At 36.1% G+C, this 26117-nt stretch overlaps 1 protein-coding gene across 5 annotated transcripts; it reads left to right on the top strand.

Moving 5' to 3' along the window:
• The first annotated feature begins 289 nt into the window (after positions 1-289).
• LOC108042989 lies at positions 290-26117 on the top strand. Of its 5 annotated transcripts, none has more exons than XM_044461266.1 (9): positions 290-488; positions 1496-1709; positions 19225-19598; positions 21445-21617; positions 22817-22933; positions 23439-23726; positions 24054-24277; positions 24663-24866; positions 24926-26117. In XM_044461266.1, exons 3-9 carry the CDS (start codon positions 19441-19443, stop codon positions 25352-25354), a joined length of 1593 nt encoding a protein of 530 aa, XP_044317201.1. In that variant the 5' UTR covers positions 290-488; positions 1496-1709; positions 19225-19440; the 3' UTR covers positions 25355-26117. The 5 variants fall into 5 exon arrangements, with proteins under 5 accessions (XP_044317201.1, XP_044317202.1, XP_044317205.1 ...); XM_044461267.1 differs by having other exon boundaries at positions 290-753; XM_044461268.1 differs by lacking the exon at positions 290-488 and adding an exon at positions 796-813.

The raw sequence follows: 26117 nt of genomic DNA, 5'->3' as shown, positions 1-26117 counted from the left end.
CCATTGTGTATAATTGAATAATATCTTATGAATGCTAATATTTTTAAAAGCGAGTCTTAAATAATAAAAGTTTAAAATATGTATGGTTAAGAAGGCAAATTGCTCAACAATTTTGGAGTTCATTTATGTGTTCACTGTGAAAGCTTTTGTGATAAAAAGTGTCTGCTATGTTGTATTCGAAGAAAAGCTATAAACGCGGACACCTGTAAGAGGTCGGAATTTTATAGTATCGCCCGTTCCTCGTTCTTTAGCTGTTAATCGAGCCGAATTCGCTTAAATTAAATGGCGGTCGTATGATGATGATCTTTTCTTATTTTCTGAGTTGGGATCCCACACGCCCTCTCGCCCTCTCGCTCGCACACCTGCCCGAAGTCCGGCCACATATCCGCTATAGCCGATCGGGCGATTCAGTCTCCTCGCGATGCTCTGGCGTGATCTTTGCCAATCCGATACGATCCCACCTTTGTCTCGCTCTTTTCACATTTCGGGTGTGTGTGTGTGCTGTTAAACATAATTTTTTTGTATTTTTTTTTATGCGATGTAAAAAATTACCACTTTAAATATATGTGAAATAAGATGCAATACATTTTGTAGATCAAAGTATCTGATAAATCAAATGAGTGTTTAAAAATTATAATAAAGATCATTTCATAAAAAATTTGTATAAAACTTAAAAGTTCTTATTAAAATTGAAGTAAAGAGCACACTACTAAGAAAATTTAATTTTAACATTGATACAGATTTATATTTCAAGTGAGAAGAAAATTGAATGAATAAATTGCTTAACACAAAATTAAAGCCGCTAAAAAAATTGTAATTAGTGTATTTAATAGCATTAAATAAAGTGAGCTCATTAAAGTAAACCATTCATAAATTGAATTGACAAAATAATTATAACTAATAATTACACTTAAAGTGTTTAAGACATGCAATTAATTAGCCAAATTTAAAATGCATTTGAAATTGTATATGACATTAATTATGACATTAAATATAAATGACAAAAATTTAATATGTCATTGGCAAAAAAATGAAATAAACCGACTGAAATAAACGTCAACTAGCAAAGCACAATCAAATTTAATAATCAATTCAGTTTTTATCCAAATATCTACTGATTCCGATGACTGCACATTTGATCGGTTTTGAGCCTTTATTTAGATGCAAATATTTTGCATTCCCATTGCGATGATGCCTTTTCTATTGGCTCCTTTTTTGCTGTCATATAATTTCGGGCGCTTTTTCGGTGAAAAACTAGAAAAGCCAACGGCAAGTGTCAAACAATTTTCATTTAAATATTTCTGCGCGCTCTTTTTTTTCTTCTGTTTTTTGGACGTTTTGTTTGATTTTATGCTGGCCAATACTTAAGTTGTATTATTTATTTTTAAATACACGTTTTCTCATTTTCGGCACAAAAATAGTGCAAAATAGTCATACTGGTCGTGTTTGCTTATTTTTCATTTTTTGTTGTTTCAAATGTTGACAATTGTGATAGATATGTACTGCAAAAGTATGGAAAATTTTAAAATGAAATCCCATAAAAATATGTGAAAATGTTTGAATAACATTAATTAATACTCAGTACCCAAACACACAAAAGCATCTTTAATTGATGGATTTGCTGGCATGACCAAAATATAATTAGCAGCAAAACAAAGTCGGCGAAAATCACCAGCCAACAAAACATTAAAACAACTCGATTATTCCAGGTATTAATTGAATTTATAATAAAATCACGTGAGAAAAAATATTTATATTTGCAGCTTGATAAATTAAATAAATATGGTCTCAATGGTATTTTAAGAAACACCAAATGGCAATATTCAATAAACGAAAAATGCAAAGAAAAAAAACTTTTTTATAGAAATATAAAATTTGAAACATGAATGAAAATGACTTATTTAAGTTCTTTCATTTTTTTTTGTTAACAAAAATGTTTTTTGATAGATAAAATTGTTGCTTTGCATTTTTAATATGTTTTCATGCTTTATGATTTGAACTCATCTTTTCGTGATCTTAATTTATTTGAATATATTTTTCGCAAAATGTATTTGAATATCTCTTGAGCGTCGAGTCGAGCGCTGATCAAATATACTCCAATCAATTGAATTGTTTTGTACGCTCTTCAAGTGACACACTTGAGCAGATTTTTCGAGAGATCATTCAGGAACATCTCTGGCCGGTATTTATATGTACATACAGTCAGGTATATAGTATGATACAGGGCTACATTAGCATAGTCGGCGGGCGAGAAGAATTGGGTGGGTAAGGTGAACAGAATTGAAAAGATGTCTCTACTACTCACAAAAGCCGATAAAAATATCCATTTCAATTTAAATTCCATCACAAGACATTTTTATTTTCGTTTCATTTCCTCTGTCCTCTGTCCTCCAGCAAAAACAAAAATAATGTGAAACACATGTGTGATGGAAAAGAATTAAGCTACTTCGGGGCGCATACATGGCGTATACTCAACGCAATTGCCACAAGAGCCAGCGCAGCTAATCCGGCATCTAATAAATATAATCAAAATTGTTTGCCGCCGTCTCGAAGTCACCAATTGAATAATTGAACAATCTAACGCGGGGTCGCTTTTTTCGCTTTTTTCCCTTATTTATTTTTTCATCAAAGAACATCTATTCATGCGTTTTGGGTGAGATCTCTTCGTGGGATCGGAAGAACAAACTGGTTCGGTTTGATCTTGGAATGTAGATCAAGGTGCAGAAGAGCCCTGTTTCTGCTGATTAATGCGACTTAAACATTTAGAATAACGAGTCTGTGTCTTACGTTATTTATAGGCCATTTCCTGGGACTTTTAATATGTAATTCAAAAACTATTAATAGCCATTAAATAATAACTTTATTTAATTCAAAAATATAAAAAATACAATTTTACATACGAATTATTTCTGAAAACTACTAGAATTAAAATAATTTTTTATTGTTTTGTCAAATGTTTTTTTTTAACCTTTATTCCTCTAGTTTGGTATATTTTCTTCCTTGATATTCGCAATGTTTATACTCTACTACATTTCCCATACTTCTTGTAATATTTGACCATCTTTTTCGGCACAATTTCCTCTTCTGCGGTAAAAAAAAAAACAGAAACTGATGACGCGACCTTGAGTCAAAATAGATTTTATGCGCAACATTTATATTTATTTATTTTTGTTTCTGTTGGACGATCGCCGCACGTCACCAAATGCCAAGCAACTGAATATTTTTCCTCTGAATTTGTCTCGATGCCGCTTTTAACCCCTTGGGACCCCTTTCAAGCACCCCTTTAACCCACTGAAATGGTTGGTCAAGATAAGATCTCTGAATTCAAGTGGAAATGCATTTACATTCCCCGAACATTTAAATCAAATGAGGCGGCCAGCAAATTGAAATTATATTGCCAGTGGAATGGGCAAAATAGTGAGATAAAGTACTCAACGTATCGCTGGATGCTGAAACATTTTCAACCGCAAATCAATCATTTTTACGTTGCCTTTTGTTTGGAGGTCGATTCTTGTGTAAATATGGTACGAAATTCTGGCAAAAATAACCAGCACGGGCTATTAATTTTTTATGGATTTTTAATTGAAAGTTAGCCTCCATAAACATTTAATCTCAATGGTTTTGATTAAAACAAGGTTTTATCTCAAACGAAATTTAATTTTACAAATATGTGCGAGAAAACACCAATTAAGTAATAATAAATTTACATTTCTGTAGCAAAAAATAAAAAAAAATATAAATTAAAAAAATACTTAAAACTTTCAAACCAAATATGTAAAAATTATCTTAAAACGTATTAATTTATAAACATTTCAACTGCCGATTATAATAATTTCCCATTTTGTGGGAAAAATGTACGCTCAAAATTATTATGAAAACGACAAAATTCCTGACAATTAGTCAACCGCATAAAGCAGGAAAAACATTTGGGCCACATGCGAATAAAGCCATAAAAAGTGGATTAAATTGTAGGAATAACTGAGGCATCATGGGGGAAAAAGCGCAAATGCAATTGAGAGAATGACAATATTATTTATTTAATTTTTGTTGTGCTCGTACCAAAAATAGATGCGAGAAGAACAACAAGAAAACGGCAAGAGCCCAAGAAATGAAAACCAAATCACGAAAATCGAGAGGCGAACGTGACAAAAAGATACAAATACATAAAGACAAAAAACAGAAAACAAACTAATGATTCTAAGAACAACAGAGGAGTGAAAAACCAAATAAAGAGCAGCAAACAACGCACAGATGACAGAAAATATCAAATCAAATGCAATTCAACTGGCAGGTGAGACATGACAGGAAAACTGAGGAAAATGGGTGAGGAAAACCAAGGGGGTATTCGGGGGGTGGAGAGGCCACGTCCATTAGGCTGAAGCCGTCTAATGACGAACCCCTCAACCAAAATAAACAATCGAAAAACGAGAGGAAGTACTTAAACCTCCAACAGTCCAATGTCGTATGGCCATACTTTTTAGTCCAAAAAGACAAATCGGAATAACCAGAAAATGGGTCAGCCAAATGCTAATTTTCTGCAGGTGTATCAGAGGAGATCCCTTTTTTAAGGAAAACATTTTACGCTCTTATACCAAAATTGTGAAAAAATGCAAAATCATAAAATTAATGGTCAATAAATACGACATAAAATTGCTAAATAAATAAATAAAATTTTCAGTCGATTAAAATTTTGTTTAATTTATTTTTCAATTGAGTTCTGAATTTATTGGCTATTAATTTGATGTGTTTTCTTTAACAACAATCGTTAAAAAGCAATTTCAAACAAACAGGAAAACAAATTTATCTCCCGAATCAAAAATTATAATATTATTTTATACCAAAAATAAATGTTCTTATATGTTATTCAGGGTGTATTATATTTGGAACAAGAAACTAGTTAGAAGTAAAATGATTTTTGTGTAAAAAATTGTTTATACTTCTATTTTTATGTATGCATTCCAAATTTATTTTATTATTATTATGTATTATTATTAAAAATGATTATTACAACTGCAATTTCGTGTTATGTTTAATAACATTATCTATCAAAACCTGGGATCTTTTGACTTTTTTGGCTATCATCAAATTACAAATACATCTCAGTTAGCATCGCAATATTAGACATTTTGGACCCAATTTAATAGCAAGTTCTTTGTTCCTTGGCATGCTCGTCACGTAATTTGAGTGAATATCGAATGGCCGGCGATAAAAACGCATCGAGTCAAATGGCAAAATGGAAAATTGAAATGCAATAAGGCACTAAACGTTAAGCATTAAATAATTGACATGTCCATGTCATTGGGCAAACAAAGCGCATATCAAATTAAATGTTCCCCTTTCAGTTTTTGATGTATACTTGTATATCTATATACATATGTATATGTCCACGTATGCACAAATATACCATGCAGATCGGATATATCGGCCATAGTCATGTCGGAGCACGTGCGCGGCTTAAAAATTTTATTCAGAAATGAAATTGAAAAAGAAACGAGCGCAAATCACATGAGCAAAATTTATGCACGTGACGTCGGGCATTTCCATTTCCCCTCTAAAATCGCAGCATTAATTGATTAATTATGCAAATTCAAATGTCATGCTGGCAAAAATATGAAAAACTCTGTGCGTTTACCCCTCGACCACGGACAATCGTTTGAATAACCACAAAACAAAATTACACAGCGAGCTAGTCCAAAAATTAAGTAAGTGAAGTGTGAAGCATTAAAACTGTTGTTATCTTTAACCTTGAATGAATGAGTAACTTAAGAAAATTAAAAAATGTGTTATGATTAATATAAACTATTTATGACACGTAATTAACTTTTCGGTTGTCTTCAAAAACACTTTTAATGGCAATAAATTTATTTTTAAATTTATAAACAATAAAATACGCAAAATAAGTGGGGAGACTAATTTTAGTAGCCGGGATACCATCTGTTTTGAATAAATCGCCTTCCATTAAAAGAGTACCTGCAAGCCTCTGTAAAAAAAGCCCCAACATTTTCATAAAAAAGGCAAGCAAACACAGAATAAGCGAATGAGTGTAGGAAAATGTTTGCCGAAGCCGACAGACATTTAAACATAAACAAACAGGCCGACATACGCCCACTAATTAAGTGCCCATCGTGCCTTATGCCGTGTTCACCTGAGCGTATACGTAATTAATGCCATTATAATCTTTTAGGCACAATAATGTAAACAGGGGTAAAAAGGCAAAATTATACGAAAATTGTTATGCAAAATGAAGACGAAGTCTTCCATTTATTGCCAACGCATTCTTTGTGAGATTCGATTTTATTTCAAGCTCATTCTTCCTTTGTTATTTTCATTGGATTAAATTTCATAAAATTGCCAACAGTGCGTATGCGTAATTTCCGTTTATGTCACCTGCCAGAATAAGGAAAAGTGAATTTTTGCCCGTTTAACCGGCACTAAAAATACACAGCAGAAAAACAATTTTTAATTCTGTTTGCCTCCGTCAACACCTTTTTGGCCCGCACACCAATTCCCGATGAAAGCTTACAAATATTTGCAATTCGTGTTTATTATTTCTTTTGGGTTTTCCCTGAACTTCCCCGTGTGTCTCACTGACCATTTTTATGAGCTACATCAAAAATGTTTTCCTCGGCGCCCTGTGTATATTGTTTATAAACAAAATGCCCAATTGACTGCCAGCCAAATGATGGCTAAATAATAATAATAAATAGCATTCAGTATAATGGAAACCGGGCGTCGAAATGGATTGAGGTAAAAGCAGTTTGCTAAATCCAAGAAAACATTGTGCAACTAAACAAAAGGCGCTGCAAAATGTCAGGTGAGCTGACAATGTGTTTCTTTTGAATTGTATTTACAATTGGAAATGATTTTTGGGATTTTCAGAGGAAATATTTTACGAACAAATAGAACAAATATTTAAGAAATGTTTTTATGTGTTTAGTCAATGTTTTTGTTAAGTTCTTTTTGATATAATCTTGTAGGCTCAAATTGAATTTCTCGGTCAACTTTAACTTATTAATTTTAAAATTTTTTTATTTATTGTCTCTTTTTTCTTTTTGCAAAAACAATCTTGAAGTACTTTTTGTTTACTTTTATATTGCAATTTTCTGTTGAAAAATAAGAGCACTTAAGTAGTTTTTTTTAGTAAGCAGATCATGAACATTTAAGTTTTAAAACAAGTTCACCGACTCGAAGTGATGATAAACGAACAAACTTAAAATTGCCCAAAAATAAATCCATTAATAATCATCAGCAGGGAAAACAAAACAGAAACGCAGCCGAAAAAGTGAATAAAATAATAATAAAAACCTTTTAGCATATCCATGGCGAAACACCGAGCTAATGAGGCGGGGAATCCCCCAGGCCCGCCCCCTTTTACCGCCCCTTTTTTCGCACTGCTCTTAGCTTGAATAACAGACAACATTGTTGCCAGCTTGTTTTAGTTTTTTCTGTTCTTTCTTTTTTTTTGTGTTTTTTGTATTTTTCCGGGTGCGGAGTGGAGCATGTGCAACAATGTTTTTATTTTGGCTCAGCTTATTTTTAGTTACTTTTTCTGTTGCCTTCGCTGAACGAGAGAAATAACTTTCTAAATAAACGCAGCGCAGTTAGCAACAATAGAGGCACCCATATATACTATATATATATATAAACACTTTCCGCTTTTGCTGTCTGCGCATTTTCGTGACGCTTTTCCACTTATTTGTATTTTCATTTTTATTTTCATTTTTATTTTCCTTCGTCGCGTGGCAAAGTTTTCTCCTTGCAGCATTTTCGTTTTATTGCCGCGCAGATTAGAGTTGCAAAATTGTTAGATTTTCATTCCAATTCCGGTCTTAATTTCTTTTCGGGGTGGACAACAGAACGCCTCAAGTCCTTAGGCCAATTAATTGACAGCGTATAAAAGATAATGGTGAATAAATAAATGCTTGGTTAACCACGCGACAACATAAATAATTGTGAATAATTGCGAATAAAGCCACTAATGGAATTCAGTCAACTGGCGATCCTGACGATTTCACAACTTTCCGGCAATTCAGGAACAATTTGTATTTAAATGATCTAATTAGGTCGAAAAGATGAAGAAATCCCGGAAACGGAAAATGAAGGGAAAGCATTTGAAGAAGGGTTTTTTAATGCAGATTATAATTACAAAATAAAAAAAGAGAGTATGTTAAATCAGAATTAAATGTAGAATTGTATTAAACATGTATATAAATATGTTAACAGTTTGGCTCAACTTTAAATATTGCTTATATTTACTAAAAACTTGCCCAATTCATTTTCGTTTCTTCTATTATTTTAAATGCACATTTCGGCACAGTTTAATTGCCTTAACTTTTTGTTTAAATGTTAAAGCCAAAAAATTGTATTGCTTTATTTTGTATTTTTGATGAAATATTTTTGTCTGGAAATTGCCCTTGGCAAATGATTTGTGTGCCTGTGATGATTATGCTTATTTTAGTTTAAAGTTGGTTGCTATTGCATAAAGTATTCATTAAATTGAATACGTTGTTGTCTGATTTATCTGCCTCGACGCTTAAAACAGCAATTACCTAGTCACAAAACGTTAAATAAGTATGTTATTTGACATTGTAATTGCTTGACCAGATTTAAATGTTTTTTACGATTTAGTATTACGCTTGAACTTAAAGCAATAGAAAAAGTTGTAAATTTGTATAGTTGTATTCTCAAACATTTATGTAGGTAACTGATTTCTGATATATTTTGGATATATGAATATATTTTAATTAGGTATTATAAATATTTAAATGAGGTATATAAAAACTTGCCATGAATTAAGCTCAGAAATAAATAAACTCATGACGGAAACATTTTTATTCTCCTGTTAAAGAGTAAATAGATGATTTATTGTAATATCTTTCTGTGAACATATACAAATTAATTCTTTAAAATCTGCAGTCCGCGTCCCTTAAGCAGTAATATAAAGTAATACTAAAATTGTCAAGTGCAATCTCAATTATCCATAGCTCCATTTGGTTAAAGCGGTTAAACGGGCTATGAGAATATCTAGTTATACTATGTATAAACTGTAAACGGGCGGAGTCGCAGCGGAACACTTGGCGACGAATTCTAAACGTTGGCGCCATCAAATTATGCAACGCGTTTCCACTGCGTCACGTGTTTCCACACAAGCAGCTGCAGTGGCGGCGTTATAAAATTTAATTAATGCGGCCGGGGGACGGGGGGCAAGGCGGGGAAGCGGGGAAGGAGGGATGGCCCGGGGGCGGTACATGGGCGGCCCAAGAAACGGGATAAGCTCTCTCAGAGATGATGGTCCTAAAGGCTTTGTCTCCTGCTGTTGTTTTTGGGCCAGGTGGAAGGTGTAAAGTATGTCTGCACTGCCAGAAAAACTGTTGAACATTGATCTGAATTAATTTAAAAAAACATTTGGTATGACAAAGTACCCTTAAAACATTGTCTAATTCTTAAAAGTCATAATACAAAAAATTAGGCAAAGAATTAAACCTTTTAGTCAAACACTTGTTCATATATATTAGATTGAGTCTGATGTCCGTGAAATTATGATACTTGAAATATTTGTATTTTAAGCCAATTTATATCTTTTTCATGGACACAAAAATGCGATACTTTTAAATGTGATGGAATTTCGAAAGTTTTAATAATTACTTTTATCATCATTTAATGGACTGGTTTATATTTCATAGTCAGGCCATACTTTTCTGAGTGTACACTCCGCTGTTGGCATCCCTCCGCCTCAAATGCTCCGGACAGCTGTAAAGTGCTTTGTTAATTAGCAAACTGGCGAGGAGAAGGCGCAGGATCAGCAGAAGGACCGGGAGCGGTAGCGGGAACAGGAGTCCTGCGTCCTGAGTCGCAGCTGCAGCTGCCTGCTGGCAATAATTTGCGCCCGCAAGTATGCAACACATTTTGCCACGGCATGCGTGTGCCAGTTTTGCTAGTGTGTGTGTGTGCTCCAGTGCGCCAGTGTGCGTGCGCTTGCATTGTACTTCGCACACTATTTGTCAATGTCAGAAGGGATTCGCAACTACTCGCGCTCCTAAATTTCATAGCCCTGCGAAACCAACGTGTTGGCAGCCAAAACACCTTCAATCGCTATCTCGGTGTAATTGAGCAGTGAGAGCAAAACGGTTTCAGAATCCACCAAATTGAGCATGTAGGTGACCCAAGACTGCACACTTATCGCCCACAACTTTATGAATCAGGCTCCATGTTAAAGGTGTTTTTGGAAGTAATTCGTATTATTCCACATGATTTATTATAATAATGGTACGTAATTCGATAAATCCTTCAAAGTAAGATGATGGTATCGCTGTGAGCCTTCTGCAACCTCTCCTCAATTACACACATAATCACAAATATGATCTGGAATTAGTATTTTATTAATTTGTATTATTTTGTTAGTGAATTAATTTTTATACCCTTGCAGAGGGTATTATAATTTTGGTCAAAAGTGTGCAACGCAGTGAAGGAGACATCTCCGACCATATAAAGTATATATATTCTTGATCAGGATCACCTCCTGAGTTGATATAGCCATGTCCGTCTGTCCGTCTGTCCGTCTGTCTGTCCGTCTGTCCGTCTGTCTGTTTCTACGCAAACTAGTCTCTCAGTTTTAAAGCTATCGAATTGAAACTTTGCACACACCCTTCTTTCCTTTGCACGCAGTATATAAGTCGGAACGGCCGGGATCGGCCGACTATATCCTATAGCTGCCATATAACTGATTAATCGGAAATGCCATTACTTTGGTGTTTGTAAAGTTAGGAAGCTGGGATTTACTATGGGTTTTATATTTGGCCAATCAATCCGACCTACCAAATTTCATAAGGATCGGCCGACTATATCCTATAGCTGCCATATAACTGATTGATCGGAAATGCCATAACTTTTGTGTTTGTAAAGTTAGGAAGCTGGGATTTCCTATGGGTTTTATATTTGGCCAATCAATCCGACCTACCAAATTTCATAAGGATCGGCCGACTATATTCTATAGCTGCCATATAACTGATTGATCGGAAATGCCATAACTTTTGTGTTTTTAAAGTTAGAAAGTTGGGATTTTTTATGAGTATTAAGAATGCATCATATGAATAATTTTGGAGAATATAATTTACAGAGTATTCTGCAAGGGTATATCAACTTCGGCTCCGCCCGAAGTTAGCTTTCCTTTCTTGTTAATAATAAACTGATAAACTGAAAAACTGATTTATGGGCTGCCACAACCCCTAGGTCGTAATTTGGCTAGAACTGGTTGGGAATTATATGTCCCGAGGGAGAAATGACGATGACCATGCCAATTGTACATTACATTAACGTTACATTAACATTACATTAACATAACATTAACATTATATTAACATTATATTAACATTACATTAACATTATATTAACATTACATTAACATTTCATTAACATTACATTAACATTTCATTAACATTACATTAACATTGCATTAACATGGCTTAACTATCTAAAAATCTGTGTTTTCAGCTTAGTGTGTATTTTTTGGTCGATTTTTCGTCATTTCTATTTCGAAAAATGGGATTGCAGAAAAATGTTCAATAGCCAAAGGTCGTGACTAACGTGGGTAGCTGGAAAGTCACGCCTTCATTGAGTAGCCGTTGACCAGTTTTTCGTTTCGGTTCAGTGCTGCTTTGCATTGATCGCTCCCTACCCTACTCACAGTTCCCTCCGCTGTGTCCCCGCCTCCATTTCCGATTTTCCCCCTATGGGGCCACCCCACACACCCCTTAACCCCCACCGGCTACCATGTGGTGCAACGTGTTAATCGAGAGGAGCGCTCAAAGCGTCGCTCATTTGGTTTTTTCATTGCCGTTGACGCTCTTCCTCCATCAATGTGGCTTGATTTTGTGGCAGCTCCGTGAGCGTTGGCCAAAAAGGGGGCGACCATGGGTGGCGACCAGGGGTTAAGGATGCGGCTGCAAGTGCCTTTGGCATCAATCGGTGATGCAACAACATAAACTCCCGGAGAGCTCGCTGATTAGCCAGGCCCAAGCGCGTTGAATTCAGATTTAAGAGGGAAATTTCAAAGGGAAACTCCGCACAATAATTTCCATCAGTTGGGGTAATTGCAAAATCAAATAGTCAATAAAACGGCTGTGGGAAAAAAGAGGAAAGGGAAAAGTGTCGGTTAGTGTGATAAGAGAAAATTTAAAAGGGTTAAAGAAAATGAAAAAAAATGAGCGTGCTTTAATGTGTTTCTAAAGAGAAAAAAGACTCTGGCTCTCAACTATCTCTGACTAACATATATATAAGATATATATTATTTAAAAATAGCAAAATATTTTGCAATAATAGACAGTTGTCTTCCTATTTGCTTAAATTTACATTTGCATTTTATTTGCCATGATATTTCTGAAAAGAAATTCGTAGAGCTACATTTTACCAATTATATTCCTGTATTTTTCGCCAGGCAATAAAAAAAATCTGTCGTAAGCATTATATTTGCCAGCTCTATATATATTAAGTTAATATGTCTCGCAAACACATACACACACACAGTGGAAGGGCCAGGATCCTTCTGATAAGCGTGTGTGTGTGAGGGCGCCCTAAACTATGCAACACATTTGCATGTTTGTGCGACGCATTTTTTCCACTACTACTACTGCTTTTCTTCGCTCTCAGCTCTCTGATATGTCTGATATGGCCTGTCGGCACCCACTGCCCCTCCCCCTGGGGAAAGGGGGCGGTGGGCGGCGGGCGGTTATGGGCGTGACTGGTGGAAGATAGAGAGCAAAAGCGCAAAGCGCAGCGCGTTGTGAAATGCAAGCGAATTTGCATAGAAAATAGACAGTTTGGAAAATTGCATTCCATGTTGATAACTTAAGGCCCCATTGCAGTGCCCGCTTTTCCCACTTTTCCGCACTTTTCATGCACCTTGCTTTCAGCCCCTTTCCACCCCCTTTTCATCCCCTTCGTTGCACCGCTCTTAAACATTTGCCAGCTGCAATTGAAAACGAGCTTCAAGCACGCAACGCGTGTGCATAAATAACTTGTTTAAGTTTTATGGCAATGGACGTTGGTCCTTCCCGCAGAATCTCATCACCCACTGTTCCCCTGCTCCGAGGAGCTACACAAGAAAAAATAAGTAGCAGTTGAAATATATTAATTATAAGCAATCAAAAGTTTATGAAAAGTGCAACTTTTAGACTCTGAAATCTATACAAATAAACATTCAAGTGAACTTTTACAAATCAAAAATAACTTTTAACATTTTTCTTTAAGATCATCAGTTAAAAGCAAGGGATAATTTATTTATTTTGAAAGGTAAAATTTGTAATTCCTAAAATGCTATAAATATATCTATAATTTCTATGTTATATTTATATTATATTTTGCCGAAAAATGTAAATACTACTTTCCTTCTTTTAAAATATATAAGTACAATATGAAGAGAACATTATAAGTTTGCACATATGATCTTAAGAGAACTTTTCGAAGGATACTTCTTTATATGTTTTGTTATAATAATGGTTAATATATATGAACTAAATTGGGTTTAAAATTTGCCAGCGGTTCTTAGATAAATAAATCATTTTTTCTTGCTGTGTATGTGTGCTTGTCACACGATTTATAAATGCTTGGCAGGGGACTTCCCATTGCACTCGGACCTGGTCACACCTTGAGCGAAATGCAATTTTGTCTGCCAGGCCAAGGCATCATCAAAAAAGAGAAGACACGGCCAACAGAAAAGAATCGGGGGAAATGCAAGTTGATGGGCTGTCACGGCAATGCTGCACCTTGGCCTCAACCCGGACAACCGTCATCCGTATCCCGATCCGTAACCCGTATCCCCCATCCTCCAGTCCCCACTTCCTGGGAGTCCTGGCCGTCGTCCTGCAGCCATTTTTTCCCCATTTCCACACTCACCACAAAAGTCCGGCTACGACTAGACGCAACTTGAAAATCAAATGCAAAAATACCTGAGGGAAACTGTACTTGCATATTTTTTCCTGCAGTTTTCCAAGGGGTATCGGGATTAGTAGGGAATCTGATGAACTTGTTTCTTAACTTAACCTCCATTTCAACTTGGATTTCATTTTGTTGCAAGTCGGTTTTTAAACAATAATACTTATGTGTTTCACAAGACTTTATAAAGTTCATTTTATTTGATTAATTTTTTTGAAAAGATTAAGTTTATAACTTGATTTTAAGTCTATTCTGCGGGTAAATTTAATTTGTTTCTATCTAAACGGTTTTAGGAATAGAAATTATGATTATGATTATGATTAGATTAAGCTAGGGCATAAGCTTAAAAGCACGCTCATGTATTAGCTTAAAAGTGACATATATATTAGGTATTAATTTGAAAGTTATTCTTGTTTTCATTTTATATATTTATACTCATCCCCAGAGTAATTGTTAGTCGTAACGATTTGATCATTTGACTCACTGCTACAAAGTCGGTAGAGTGTAGTTTAGCGCACAAGTTGTTGTAGTTTGGAGTAAAAGAAGAAGCTGTCGGAACTCCCAACCTTTTTTGTTGCCCCCCCTCCCCAGATCCTACCCTCTATATACCCCTTCACCCCGGAACTCCGCTCCTGTTTGTTTTGCCACAAAGGCTGCAATGGATGCCTTGGTTGCTGACTCAAAAACTCGGACCTAGGGTAACCTGATGGAGTAACTGAGTGACTGACTGACTGACTGACTGAGTGACTGACCACCTCCGTCTCCCTCGAAACGACTCTCCCCCTCTCTTTCTGTCTGACTGCCCCCTTCCCTTTCTGTCTGACACTCTGCCATCTCTTTCCAGCGCCAAAGTCATGATGCCGCTGTAACTATTTGACTTTATCTTGTTGTTCTGGGTAAACAAAATGCACTGGGGTTAAGGAGATGAAGGGCTAGCGGGTGGGAAAGACTGCCAGCGATAAACAAAACCAAAAAGCGTTGACTTGGCCCTCGAGGATTTATGTGGTTCGACACTGGCAGAAAAGTCCTGAATTAACCATTTTCGGATTCTATGAAGATCATGTAATTTTGCGCAATTTTTAATATTTTTTAATATGTTTCACAATAATCGATGTATGAAATATCAAGAAGGGCTTTAAAAATAGCCATATAATTAATTACAATTGTAAAACTCCAAATTATCAGTAATTTAAAAAAAAAACACAAGGTCTCTGGCAGGCACTCCAATTGTTTAAATACCTATTTCATTTAACAAACCTTTACAGTATTTGTATAAATCTGTTATAAAGAAATAATATTAACATACATATGTCTACAGATTAAATATATTTTTATACCCTTGCAGAGGGTATTATAATTTTGGTCAAAAGTGTGCAACGCAGTGAAGGAGGCATCTCCGACCCTATAAAGTATATATATTCTTGATCAGTATCACCTCCTGAGTTGATATAGCCATGTCCGTCTGTCCGTCTGTCCGTCTGTCCGTCTGTCCGTCTGTCCGTCTGTCTGTCCGTCTGTCTGTCCGTCTGTCTGTCCGTCTGTCCGTCTGTCTGTTTCTACGCAAACTAGTCTCTCAGTTTTAAAGCTATCGAATTGAAACTTTGCACACACCCTTCTTTCCTTTGCACGCAGTATATAAGTCGGAACGGCCGGGATCGGCCGACTATATCCTATAGCTGCCATATAACTGATTGATCGGAAATGCCATAACTCTGCTGTTTGTTAAGTTAGGAAGTTGGGACTCTCTATGGGTATTATATTTGGCCAATCAATCCGACATACCAAATTTCATAAGGATCGGCCGACTATATCCTATAGCTGCCATATAACTGATTGATCGGAAATGCCATAACTTTGGTGTTTGTAAAGTTAGAAAGTTAAGATTTTCTACTGGTTTTATATTTGGCCAATCAATCCGACCTACCAAATTTCATAAGGATCGGCCGACTATATCCTATAGCTGCCATATAACTGACCGATTGGAAATGCCATAACTTTGGTGTTTTTAAAGTTAGGAAGTTTGGATTTTTTATGAGTATTAAGAATGCATCATAGGAATAATTTTGGAGAATATTATTATAGAGAATTCTGCAAGGGTATATCAACTTCGGCTCCGCCCGAAGTTAGCTTTCCTTTCTTGTTTATTAACTATTTCCATGTATATACCTCAACCTTTGAAATTAAAAAAAATGTGTATAAATAAAATTACATTTTCCATAATAAGGAAATACAACAATTTACACATTGTTTTTATATTTTTTCCCCGTGTAGTTATTTATGCTTTTTTTGTGCTCTTTCTCTCAGACTGAATTTCAATTTAAAGTTAATTTTAAATGTTGGTTAAATGCAACTTATCCTAATCAGGGAAAACCCAGCCGCAGGACGTCTATTTTTCTTGGACCGGCTTTAAGGCCATTTTCTCCATTTTCTTTTTGTAGTTGGCTGCCAATTAGGAGCAAGGCACATTTTTCGCAGGTGCTGAGAAAATGGCACACAGCCACTTGACTTGCCCAAGCTTCTCTTGTTGCTATTATTATTATTATTTTTTTTTCGCCGGTTGTTGTTGTACCCACTGAGCCACTCACTAATTATGCAAGGGGAGGAAAAAAAGAATGTAAGAATTTTCTGTTGCATCTGGCCGAACTGCAAAAAAAAGTGGAACGCGGCCTGGCAGCAACAAAAAAAAAGCGAAGAGCGAGGAAAATCTGAAGAATTCTTCATAGCTTTTTTCGCACGTAACTGTCAACCGCGCAGGTGTATGTGTGTGTGTGATTTCCCCAGTGTGTGTGTGTGCTAATTTAGGCATCTTTTGTTGTGCCTGCCTGAATGACACATATACAGATATACAGTAAGGTGTCCACGGACGAAAAGGATGCATTGCAATTTTCCGAATACCTAGTAAACAAATTTCCAAAAGCTAATTGATAAAAACATTACAAATCTTTAAGTATCCATTTGAATACGAACGCGTAGGGAATACTATAAGAAATCGAGAAATATGAACTCCATATTATTTAATTAACATTAATGTTTGCTGTCTAAAATAAAACCTTATTTTTTTTAAAATTATTTTACCTAAACCTTTAAGCAAAATACAAGCTCATTCGAAAAAAGAAACAAAAGTCAAAATAGAAAGCCTAAAACAACCTTCAAGTATCCATTACAATTTTGGGCACCGAAAAAAATAATTTCGTAGCTTATAAAGAAGATGTATATAGAAACCGCCAACAAAAACAACAAAACCGGCAACAAAAAGGCTTTGTTTGGCACAACAACAACAACTAAGTACTGCCTGGGGAAGAAAATCCTTTACAATAGTAAAGGAAAAAAAATAAGAGACCGTTTTATTCTATTTCGTTCCACTCCGCGGCATTTTAGCCATACTCCGCAATTTTCCTCCCAGGCGCCGTTCATTCACGCATTCATTCAATTATTCAGTCAGCCGGCTAGTCATCTATTCATTCATTCATGCCCATTCATTCCCGCATTCATTCAGCCATTTCCATATTCATTCATTGATAACTGGGGTCCTGTGGCCTGAGTTTTATTTAAAGGCACAGATGGACTGCACTGCGAGAAATTGGGTATATGTTCTTGGGCCGATAACGTGACCTATCGAAATAGATTTTCAAAAAGGTATATCTCTAAACGCTTGTGGCAAAATAATCTATTAATCTTCAAAGCAATTGAAAAATGTATCCCCAAAGGGTGACACAAAGCATTCATCAGCTTAAAACTAGACTCATCCGATTCCTATTTCAAATTAGTTTACTTTTAAATGTTCATGGTAAAGTACTTACAATTTTTTTTTTTTTAATTTTGTGTTGATCTTTTGCTGCTATTCAAAAAAAATTAAGTCGTATTGAATTATTTAACTAGATGAACTGGCATTATTAGAGCTTAACACTTAAAGATCAAGTTATATTATATTAAAGATTGGTTTTGGTAAACTCTTGATTGTGGAAAATATATTTCTAAAGGTTTAAGAACATTAAATAAAAATCTGTTTTTACAGCGGTCAATTAATGGGTGCATTTTATCGCATCCTTCACCTTTTTTTTAAGCCCTTCAAATGTCATCTGATGTGGCCAGCGGAAAAAAAAGCATTTTTGTATTTTACACTTTTTTGTTTGGTTTTCCGAAGTTCGCTTAATGCAACGAATATCGTTTTTCGTTTTTCGGTTTTTGTTCTCACTCACGTACGGGCAATATTTGCGAATTTCGAGGGGCGGGGACTTGACTGTGAATTTGCCACTTTTATTGTTTTTAAAACGCTTTCCAATTCCTTGCTCTGCTTTTGTCTATTTTCACTATTTTTTTGCTTATGTTTTTTGTACTTGCCCTCGCTGCAATTGCAATTTCAGTTTTATTTTACGCGCAATTTGTCTGCCCTGTATGTACGAGTATGTGGGCGGTAAAAATCGGGTGGAAAAATCGTGGGAAAATCGGAAAATGGCTGGAATGGTTGTTTTGCGAAGTGAAACAATAGAAATAAGCAAAAAAGCCCCGAAATTGAAAACCAAATAAATAAGTGAACTTTCTATGCGGGTTTTCTGTGTGTGTGTGTGCTCAATGTAATTCGAGGCAAATATCCGAGTGGTCGCTGCAGAAATCTGCAACAAACAACTGGAAGACAGAGCTGCAGGCCATCTCCCCCTCCTTATCCCAGTTTCTGCTATCTGTATCTGTCCGATTGTTGGCCAATATCAATGCCAATCCGGCTTGGCCATAAATCATTCGGCGCTGTCGAAGAAACAAACGAAAGCGCAAGAAACGGAAGGATGTCGAATGATTAGCGAGAGAAATTATACATCTAACGGTGCCACGTATGGTTTTTCAATTGCTTATTAAATATTTTCCCTTTGGGGTTTCGGCTCTGGTTGATAATTATTTTTTTTTGATAATTAAAAGCTTAATATATTATTGTTGAAAGTATAGAATCGCCAACATATTGCCTATGACTTCAATTGAAACCTTGTCTTTCTTTTTAAACAAACAAGATAAAAGTGGTTTTTAAATCTAAGACGAAAGAAGGGATCTTTTACAAACAATATTTAAAATCGAAAGCATTATTAATATAAGTATTATTTATTCTTTATTTTAACGGACTGTAGTGTTTTAATCTAATATAAATTTCATATAATAAAAATTAATACGTATACGTAATATATACGTATACGTAATATATACGTATACGTATTCATTATATGCTGCATGATGTATTATTATAAAATTATTATATTCCGATATTTTATATCCCAAACTCAAGTCCTTTTTTCTTCTATATTTCTGCAGTGGGCGTGGCAGTGGGCGTTTGTGGATGTGTGTGTTTGTTTTGGCTGCTGACAAAAGTGCAATTGGAATCGGATCCGAGTGGAGAATCAGAAAATCGGGGAAAACGCAACCGATACGGGCCAAACTCAAGTGGCCAGGATAGGCGGCTAAAAGGAGGCGGAGGAGGCTGAGGAGGCGGGCGGGGAAGGCGTGGCAGGACCTCTGTCAGTGGCGACAATGGAGGTGGCAGCGACGCTGGGAAATGCGACTGTTGGCGAAATGTTTTCGGATGCGGATATGGCGGAAGTGCGGCATGTTGTCCAACGCATTTTGGTGCCGTGCGTTTTTGTTATTGGACTATTGGGAAATTCAGTGAGCATTTATGTTTTGACGCGGTAAGTGCACTTGTATCCCCCACACATGTCCCCCCTCCCCTTTCCCCCCACCATTTTGGTGTTATTGTTACTGGATTATAGCCCAGCCGATTTTGGGCGATGGTGTGGGCGTGGCCTTTAGGCACTGTTATTTTATGCATTCAACAGGCAGAGAAAAGTTAAGAACGTAATTGCAACTCTGTAAATATTTATTTAATGGTACATCAATGTTTATTTAATGGAATTTATAGGTGATTAAAGCTATTGAATAAACGTGAATTTCAATGTTTATTTAAGGTGACTAAAAAACTATGTTCATTTTATGTTGTTCTTATAACAGCAATTAAACTTATAAAACGTACAAATTTGTGAAAAATGTTTAAGGTTATAAGTCAACAAGCTTGTAGACTAACTATTCTTATAAAATGGTTTATTTTTGGCTCAATTAATATTCTAAATTTATTCAATTTGAATAATATTCTTTTAGGGACAGCTAACGATTCTTATTTTCTCTCTGTGTACCAAACTGTCTGTCTGTGTGTGAAAACTGTGTGAAACAAGTGGAACACGAATGAAGCAGCGAACAGGTACGCAGCGCATTAAACATGGCATTTAATTGTAGCCACCGCTGCACTTTAAAATCATTTCCACACCATGCCAGCAACAACAATAACAGTAACAACAACAACAACAACAACAACAACAACAATAATAACAACAACAAAAAAAAGCATAGTAAGAGTACAACAACAATAACAGAAACAATGAGAGCCATTTTATATGCCAAATGCAAAAATGCAGATAAGCAAAGTGTGTGAGTGTGTTTTTTATGTGTGCCGGAAAATATGCGACAGTTGCAAGTGCTCTGTGCGGCAAGCTGACTACTAGTATGCCACCATATGGGCATTTTTTGGAAATAACTCAGCCAAAAATAACAAAAAAACCAAATAAACTTCCATTTAGAAGTCAGTCAAGAGTCAGAAGTAAATTATTTTATGTATTAAGGTTACAACAGAGCAAGATTATATTTAAGGTGGGACATATGGAAAGTTATTAGATAACATTTTTTTATATTTTAGTTTTTATATTTAATGAAATCTATACTATTAGCCATCTTAAATATATATATGTATATTATATACAAATATTTAAACTTATGGAAATACAATATGGAAATGAGAATTGGCTTTTAAATTAAATCTTTGTCAAACTAAAAGTTGAATGTCATCTTGTTGCTTTTTTTTTTTTTAGCAACATTTAGTAAATATCACTAGATAGAGAGTTTTGTTGCTCTTCTTTTGTTTACACCGAAATCGAATGATTGACTTGTCAACGCTGTGTAAACAGCAACTTTTGCTAATGGGCAAATCCATTTTCAATCCAACTCTTGTGGAATTTCAAGTTACCTGAATGCCATGAATGGCTTTTTAATTTAATGTTTTTGTTTCTTTATTTTGTTTTGTGAGGACACAAGGAAATTTAACCATTTTGAGCTGCGGGCGATGCCAGAGAGAAAACTAAATGTTAACAGTTAGTTTTTATTGTTCATCTTTTGGCTTTATGACTGTGCCGACATTTGTGCGCATTTCGGAAAATGCCCAGACCCCCTGGGAAAATGCAACACCCCCCCTCCAACCCCTCTAGAATTTTCCAATGCTGATGCCCCCGCAACCCCTCCACCCATCCACCCCTTTTGCGTTTTGCTTTCGGGCAATTTGCTATTTCAATTGGTGTTGCACTTGGCAGCGTTTTGCATTGTCCACCAAATGGCCTGATTTCGCAATGCGAGGGGTGTGAAGGGGTGTGGTGGTGAAAGCCCGAATAAACACAAATTGCAATTCCTTCCGATTCTTCTCGCCATTTTCAGAAAGCGCATGAGGTGCACCACGAACATTTATCTAACGGCTTTGGCCATCACGGACATTGCGTACCTGACCTGTCAATTAATCCTATCACTCCAGCACTACGACTACCCCAAGTACCACTTTGAAATTTACTATCAATTGTTTGGCTATTTCGTCTGGCTGTGCGACAGTTTCGGTGAGTATTAGCTGAATTTTCTACGAAATATGGGTCAAGAAACCATAAGACATTTGTAAATGTAAAAAGGTTTTTTGAATTAAATAAGTCTCAACATTTTTAAGGGAACCATAGTTTTTGAAACATTCATTTTATTTGTGACAATCCATATTTATTTAAATACTTTAGACTCCATTCCAACAAATATTAAGTGTCAATATATTATATATTCTAATTAGTCTACTTTAAGCATGCACTACATTTTTAAGGCAGGATTTTGTTTAATTTTAATAAACATATTTAATCCTTGCGAAGGTATTTTAAATAACAACAAGCTAAGAATCAATAATAGCTTACCTTTAATTCCTTAAATTTATACATGAACAAATAACAGGCATTCATCAAAAATAAAGAGAACTTCAAAATGAAATGCTTAAATTTGTGCTGTTAAAACAATTGCTTCTGGGGGTAAAAAGTCCGAATGCAACGTTCGGAGAGCACTGAGTGGAATGGTGTGGATTCCATAAATTCCCCAGTTTTCCTCGACTCCCGGATCTCCGGATTCCTGGGACCTGGGCCCATTAATTCGAATTGCACCTGCGGCTGATGCTGCTGTTGTGCATCAATTTCATTGAGCTCTGCCAATTTACGAGGTATAGTTAGCAGCGCTTTCTGCGAAATGCCAGCGGTCAGCTGAGTCCCGCTGTTATACGATATACTATACCCTGCTCCCCTTTCCCCTGCCTTTTCCCTACAGTTTTCCGCTTTCCCCGCACCTTCCATCCACCCAATACGAGACTCATCAGCGGAGCACGGACGTCAATCGTTTAGAGTGCGCTGCGTTTTGAATAAATTGACAGCCCGGACAGCGAATAAATTGGGAGGGGGTCAAAAGTGGGTGGTGCGGGTATTTATAAATCTAGAATGCTGGGAAAAGGGTATTTTTTAAAAAATAAATAAAGTCTTCCTGAAATACCTGAATCTATTCAGAAATGATAACCCTTATAATGTATTTAATTGACATAGGAAGGTTAATTAATGTAATTAAGGATAAGGATAATAACATCGTTCTTATTTATGTATTTAAATATTTAACTTAGTTAAATTAAATAAATTTACATTTTTGTATGTGCCATACAATTTCTTGAAGTGCACCTCGATTGTGTCTGTATTGTACACCCACGCCCATTCTCAATTGTTTTCCTTGTCTCTACGAATAGGTTACATCTCGATTTACATAGCCGTGTGCTTCACCATCGAGCGATTCATAGCGATACGTTATCCGCTCAAGAGACAAACATTCTGCACGGAATCGCTGGCCAAGAAGGTGATAGCAGGTAAGTTATAAAACGAGATATAAAACGAATAAAATCAATATAGAAACATAGGAAACACCTAAAAGGGGTTACTTAAGTACACATATAAAAACTAAGCCTCAAATTGCTCATTCTGGTAGACAGAAATTGAGAAAAATAGACGTCATTAAAAAATGATTGGTTATTGATTAATGATAAATTTCAATAATGGAATGTTAGAGTGAGAAAAATACCTGATTATTAATAGGGACGGACATTTAAATAATAAAATAAATGGTATTGATAGGCAATAATATTGACACATTTGTATATGAATGTAGATAATAGGATGTATATTTTATAGACAAGTCGACTTTGAGTTGGAAAATTAAAGGATAGTTTAGATCATCGATATAATAGATTTTGATTTGTTTATCAATAACATTTAAATTGTTTTGCCATCTCCTATCAATGATAGTTTAGATCATCGATATTATAGATTTTGATTTGTTTATCAATAACATTTAAATTGTCTTGCCTTCTCCAGCCGTGGCTCTCTTTTGTCTGCTGTCCACGCTCTCGACGGCATTCGAGCACACAATTACGGTCGGTTATAAGCTGATTGATGACGCCTACCAGCCGTGCAACCTAACGGAGGCCAACATCTCGCCCACGCCCCCGGCCCCGCCCTTCGCCGTGGCCACGCCCCCACTGGCCACGCCCCCGCGGCCCACGCCGGCGACCATTTCGCAGGACTTCACCACGGAGTCGACGACCGCCGGTAGCTCCAATCTGCTCGTCGACTGGGGAAGTGGCAGCGGCGATGGAGAACCAGGTGAGTGTCGGGGTCACCTTTCAAAGCACAGAAAAAAAACACCCAAGTATCTGCATTATTCATATCATTTTTGAATTTGAATAAATTAAAATGTAGATTAAAATTATTTGAATTCACTCATAAAACAATCATATCTAGAAGTCAAGAATAACGTTTTTTATAGCCTTTATTGGTAAATACATTGCCTGCTTTTAAAACATATTAGCTTTAAACTAGATATAATTTTCAGGTAAAATAGATTTACACATTTTTCATATTCTTAAAATATCCCGCCCAAGTATATAAAATATTCTCTTACAATTTAAGAACATTTTTCCCCCTATTTAGATAACATTCCACGACATCGCCGGCACTGGCAGTCATCTGGATTTGTGACGCTTCCCAATTTGAGGAAAACGCTGGAGGAACAGGATCAGGATCAGGAGGTGGAAGAAGGAGAGCAGGGGTCAAGGGTCACCGAGAGTTTGCTGCAGTTGTTGCGTCGCAAGCGAAACAACAACATCAACAACACGGATGCATTCGCATTTAATGTAACGGAATACTGTCAAAATGTGAGTGAAATGTGCTGAAAATTCCGGGATTTCCCAAGGGAAAATGGGGCAAAGGTTAGCCACTAAGAAACATGAGGGGAGTAAAAGTGCCAGGACTGACTATGATAAATAAGACAATAACTTACGCTCATTTCTGTGCTTTGAATACTTAAAAGGGCCCGTTTACTGAGGACTTAAGGTCCTTTCTCAAAATATAATAAGTTTGCCAATATTTGTTGTTCAGTGATTTATACTATTGATTCCTGGGTGTAATCCATTGCATTACAGATTTCTTTCTTTTGAATCTAAAATTCAACCTTTATTTCCATGCATTGTTGGTAGTTTGTGTATTTAATCTAATCTAACATACTTAGTCTAATTTAACTATTTAATATGTGCTTTTCAGGTGACTATTTACAATCATGGAACTTCGGCGCTGGCCAACGATGAGCTGTATAGTAATCTGTGGAATTTGTTTACACTGCTGGTTTTCGTAGTGTTTCCCCTACTTTTATTGGCCACCTTCAACTCATTTCTCATTCTACTGGTGCATCGTTCGAAGAGTCTGCGTGGGGATCTGACCAACGCGAGTAGCATAAGGCGAACAAAAGTGAGTTCATCACAAAAACTCCACCATATGATAAAACAACTATATATATTTTCTTACAGCGTAAATCAAACTCCGGGCTAAAAGGCAGCGTATCGCAGGAAAATCGAGTGACGATTACATTAATTGCGGTGGTGCTAATGTTCATAGTTTGTCAACTGCCTTGGGCTATTTATTTGGTACTATCCCAGTACATGAACTTCCAACTGGGAACTCAGGTTGTGGCGGGAAATGTGTGCAACCTTCTGGCCTCTTTACATGCAGCCTCCAATTTTTTCTTATACTGTGTGCTGTCCGATAAATATCGAAAGACGGTGCGCGAACTAATTACAGGATATCGCTATAGGCGTCGACACATCCGGAATAACACGAGTCTTTATGTGCCCCAAACGACGACTACACTGACCCAAATAAATGGTGACCACTATGGTAGTAATTATGGCGGAGCTGGGAGTCGTCGGAGTCGCAATACAAGTCGCCTGATAACGTAAATAGCCGAGGATATATGCTATTATATATTAAATATGCTGGTTGAGCTCCATGAGAAGCGTTGAGCTTCCGAATCGCAGGACTAAAAAGGCTTTAAATTTGCCAGCAAATCACAGGGAATCACAAGTGACTCGGTTTCGAATCACAAGTGATTCGGTTTCGTATCAAACGTGATTCGATTCAAGCGTGATAAGCAGAAAATTGAATTTGTTATATCAATCGATATCTATGTATATCGCTCTCTTTATATATATATTTATATATACTACATAACATACATTGTGCCATAATGTGATGATTATAGATTTATGCTAGTTAACCTAAACGTAATTGTTGTCCTAAGTACTAAACGCATCAAATCAAATACACGCAATACACACACACACAAATAAACAAAGAGAGTTTGCTATTAGCCCGTCCCACAGGGCGTATGAATAACCCACCGATGCATATTAATTTGGTGCGCCACGTATCGCTGAATATCGGGGGTCCGCAGTCAAATGTCCTGCAAGACTGCGGCTGGCCAAAAAGGACAAAGGCCGGTGGAAAAAAAACTGGGAGCCAATGAAGCAACAGGAAAGGAAACAGAACATTCTAATTGCCAAAGTCGACGTTTCAAGTTCTCTTTAGCAAAAGAGCTTAATTTATAATTATTTTTTTTGTATTTGAATTAACGTAGACAAATGTAAGACATTTAAAGAAGAAAGTAAGATTGTTATATATTATATTATATTTATTATGATCTAGATGATCTATACACAAAAA

Source organism: Drosophila rhopaloa, unplaced genomic scaffold (assembly GCF_018152115.1).
Source record: "Drosophila rhopaloa isolate 14029-0021.01 unplaced genomic scaffold, ASM1815211v1 contig_3, whole genome shotgun sequence".
NCBI classification, from domain to species: Eukaryota; Metazoa; Arthropoda; class Insecta; order Diptera; family Drosophilidae; genus Drosophila; species Drosophila rhopaloa.
This window is presented reverse-complemented; position numbering and strand designations above follow the sequence as displayed.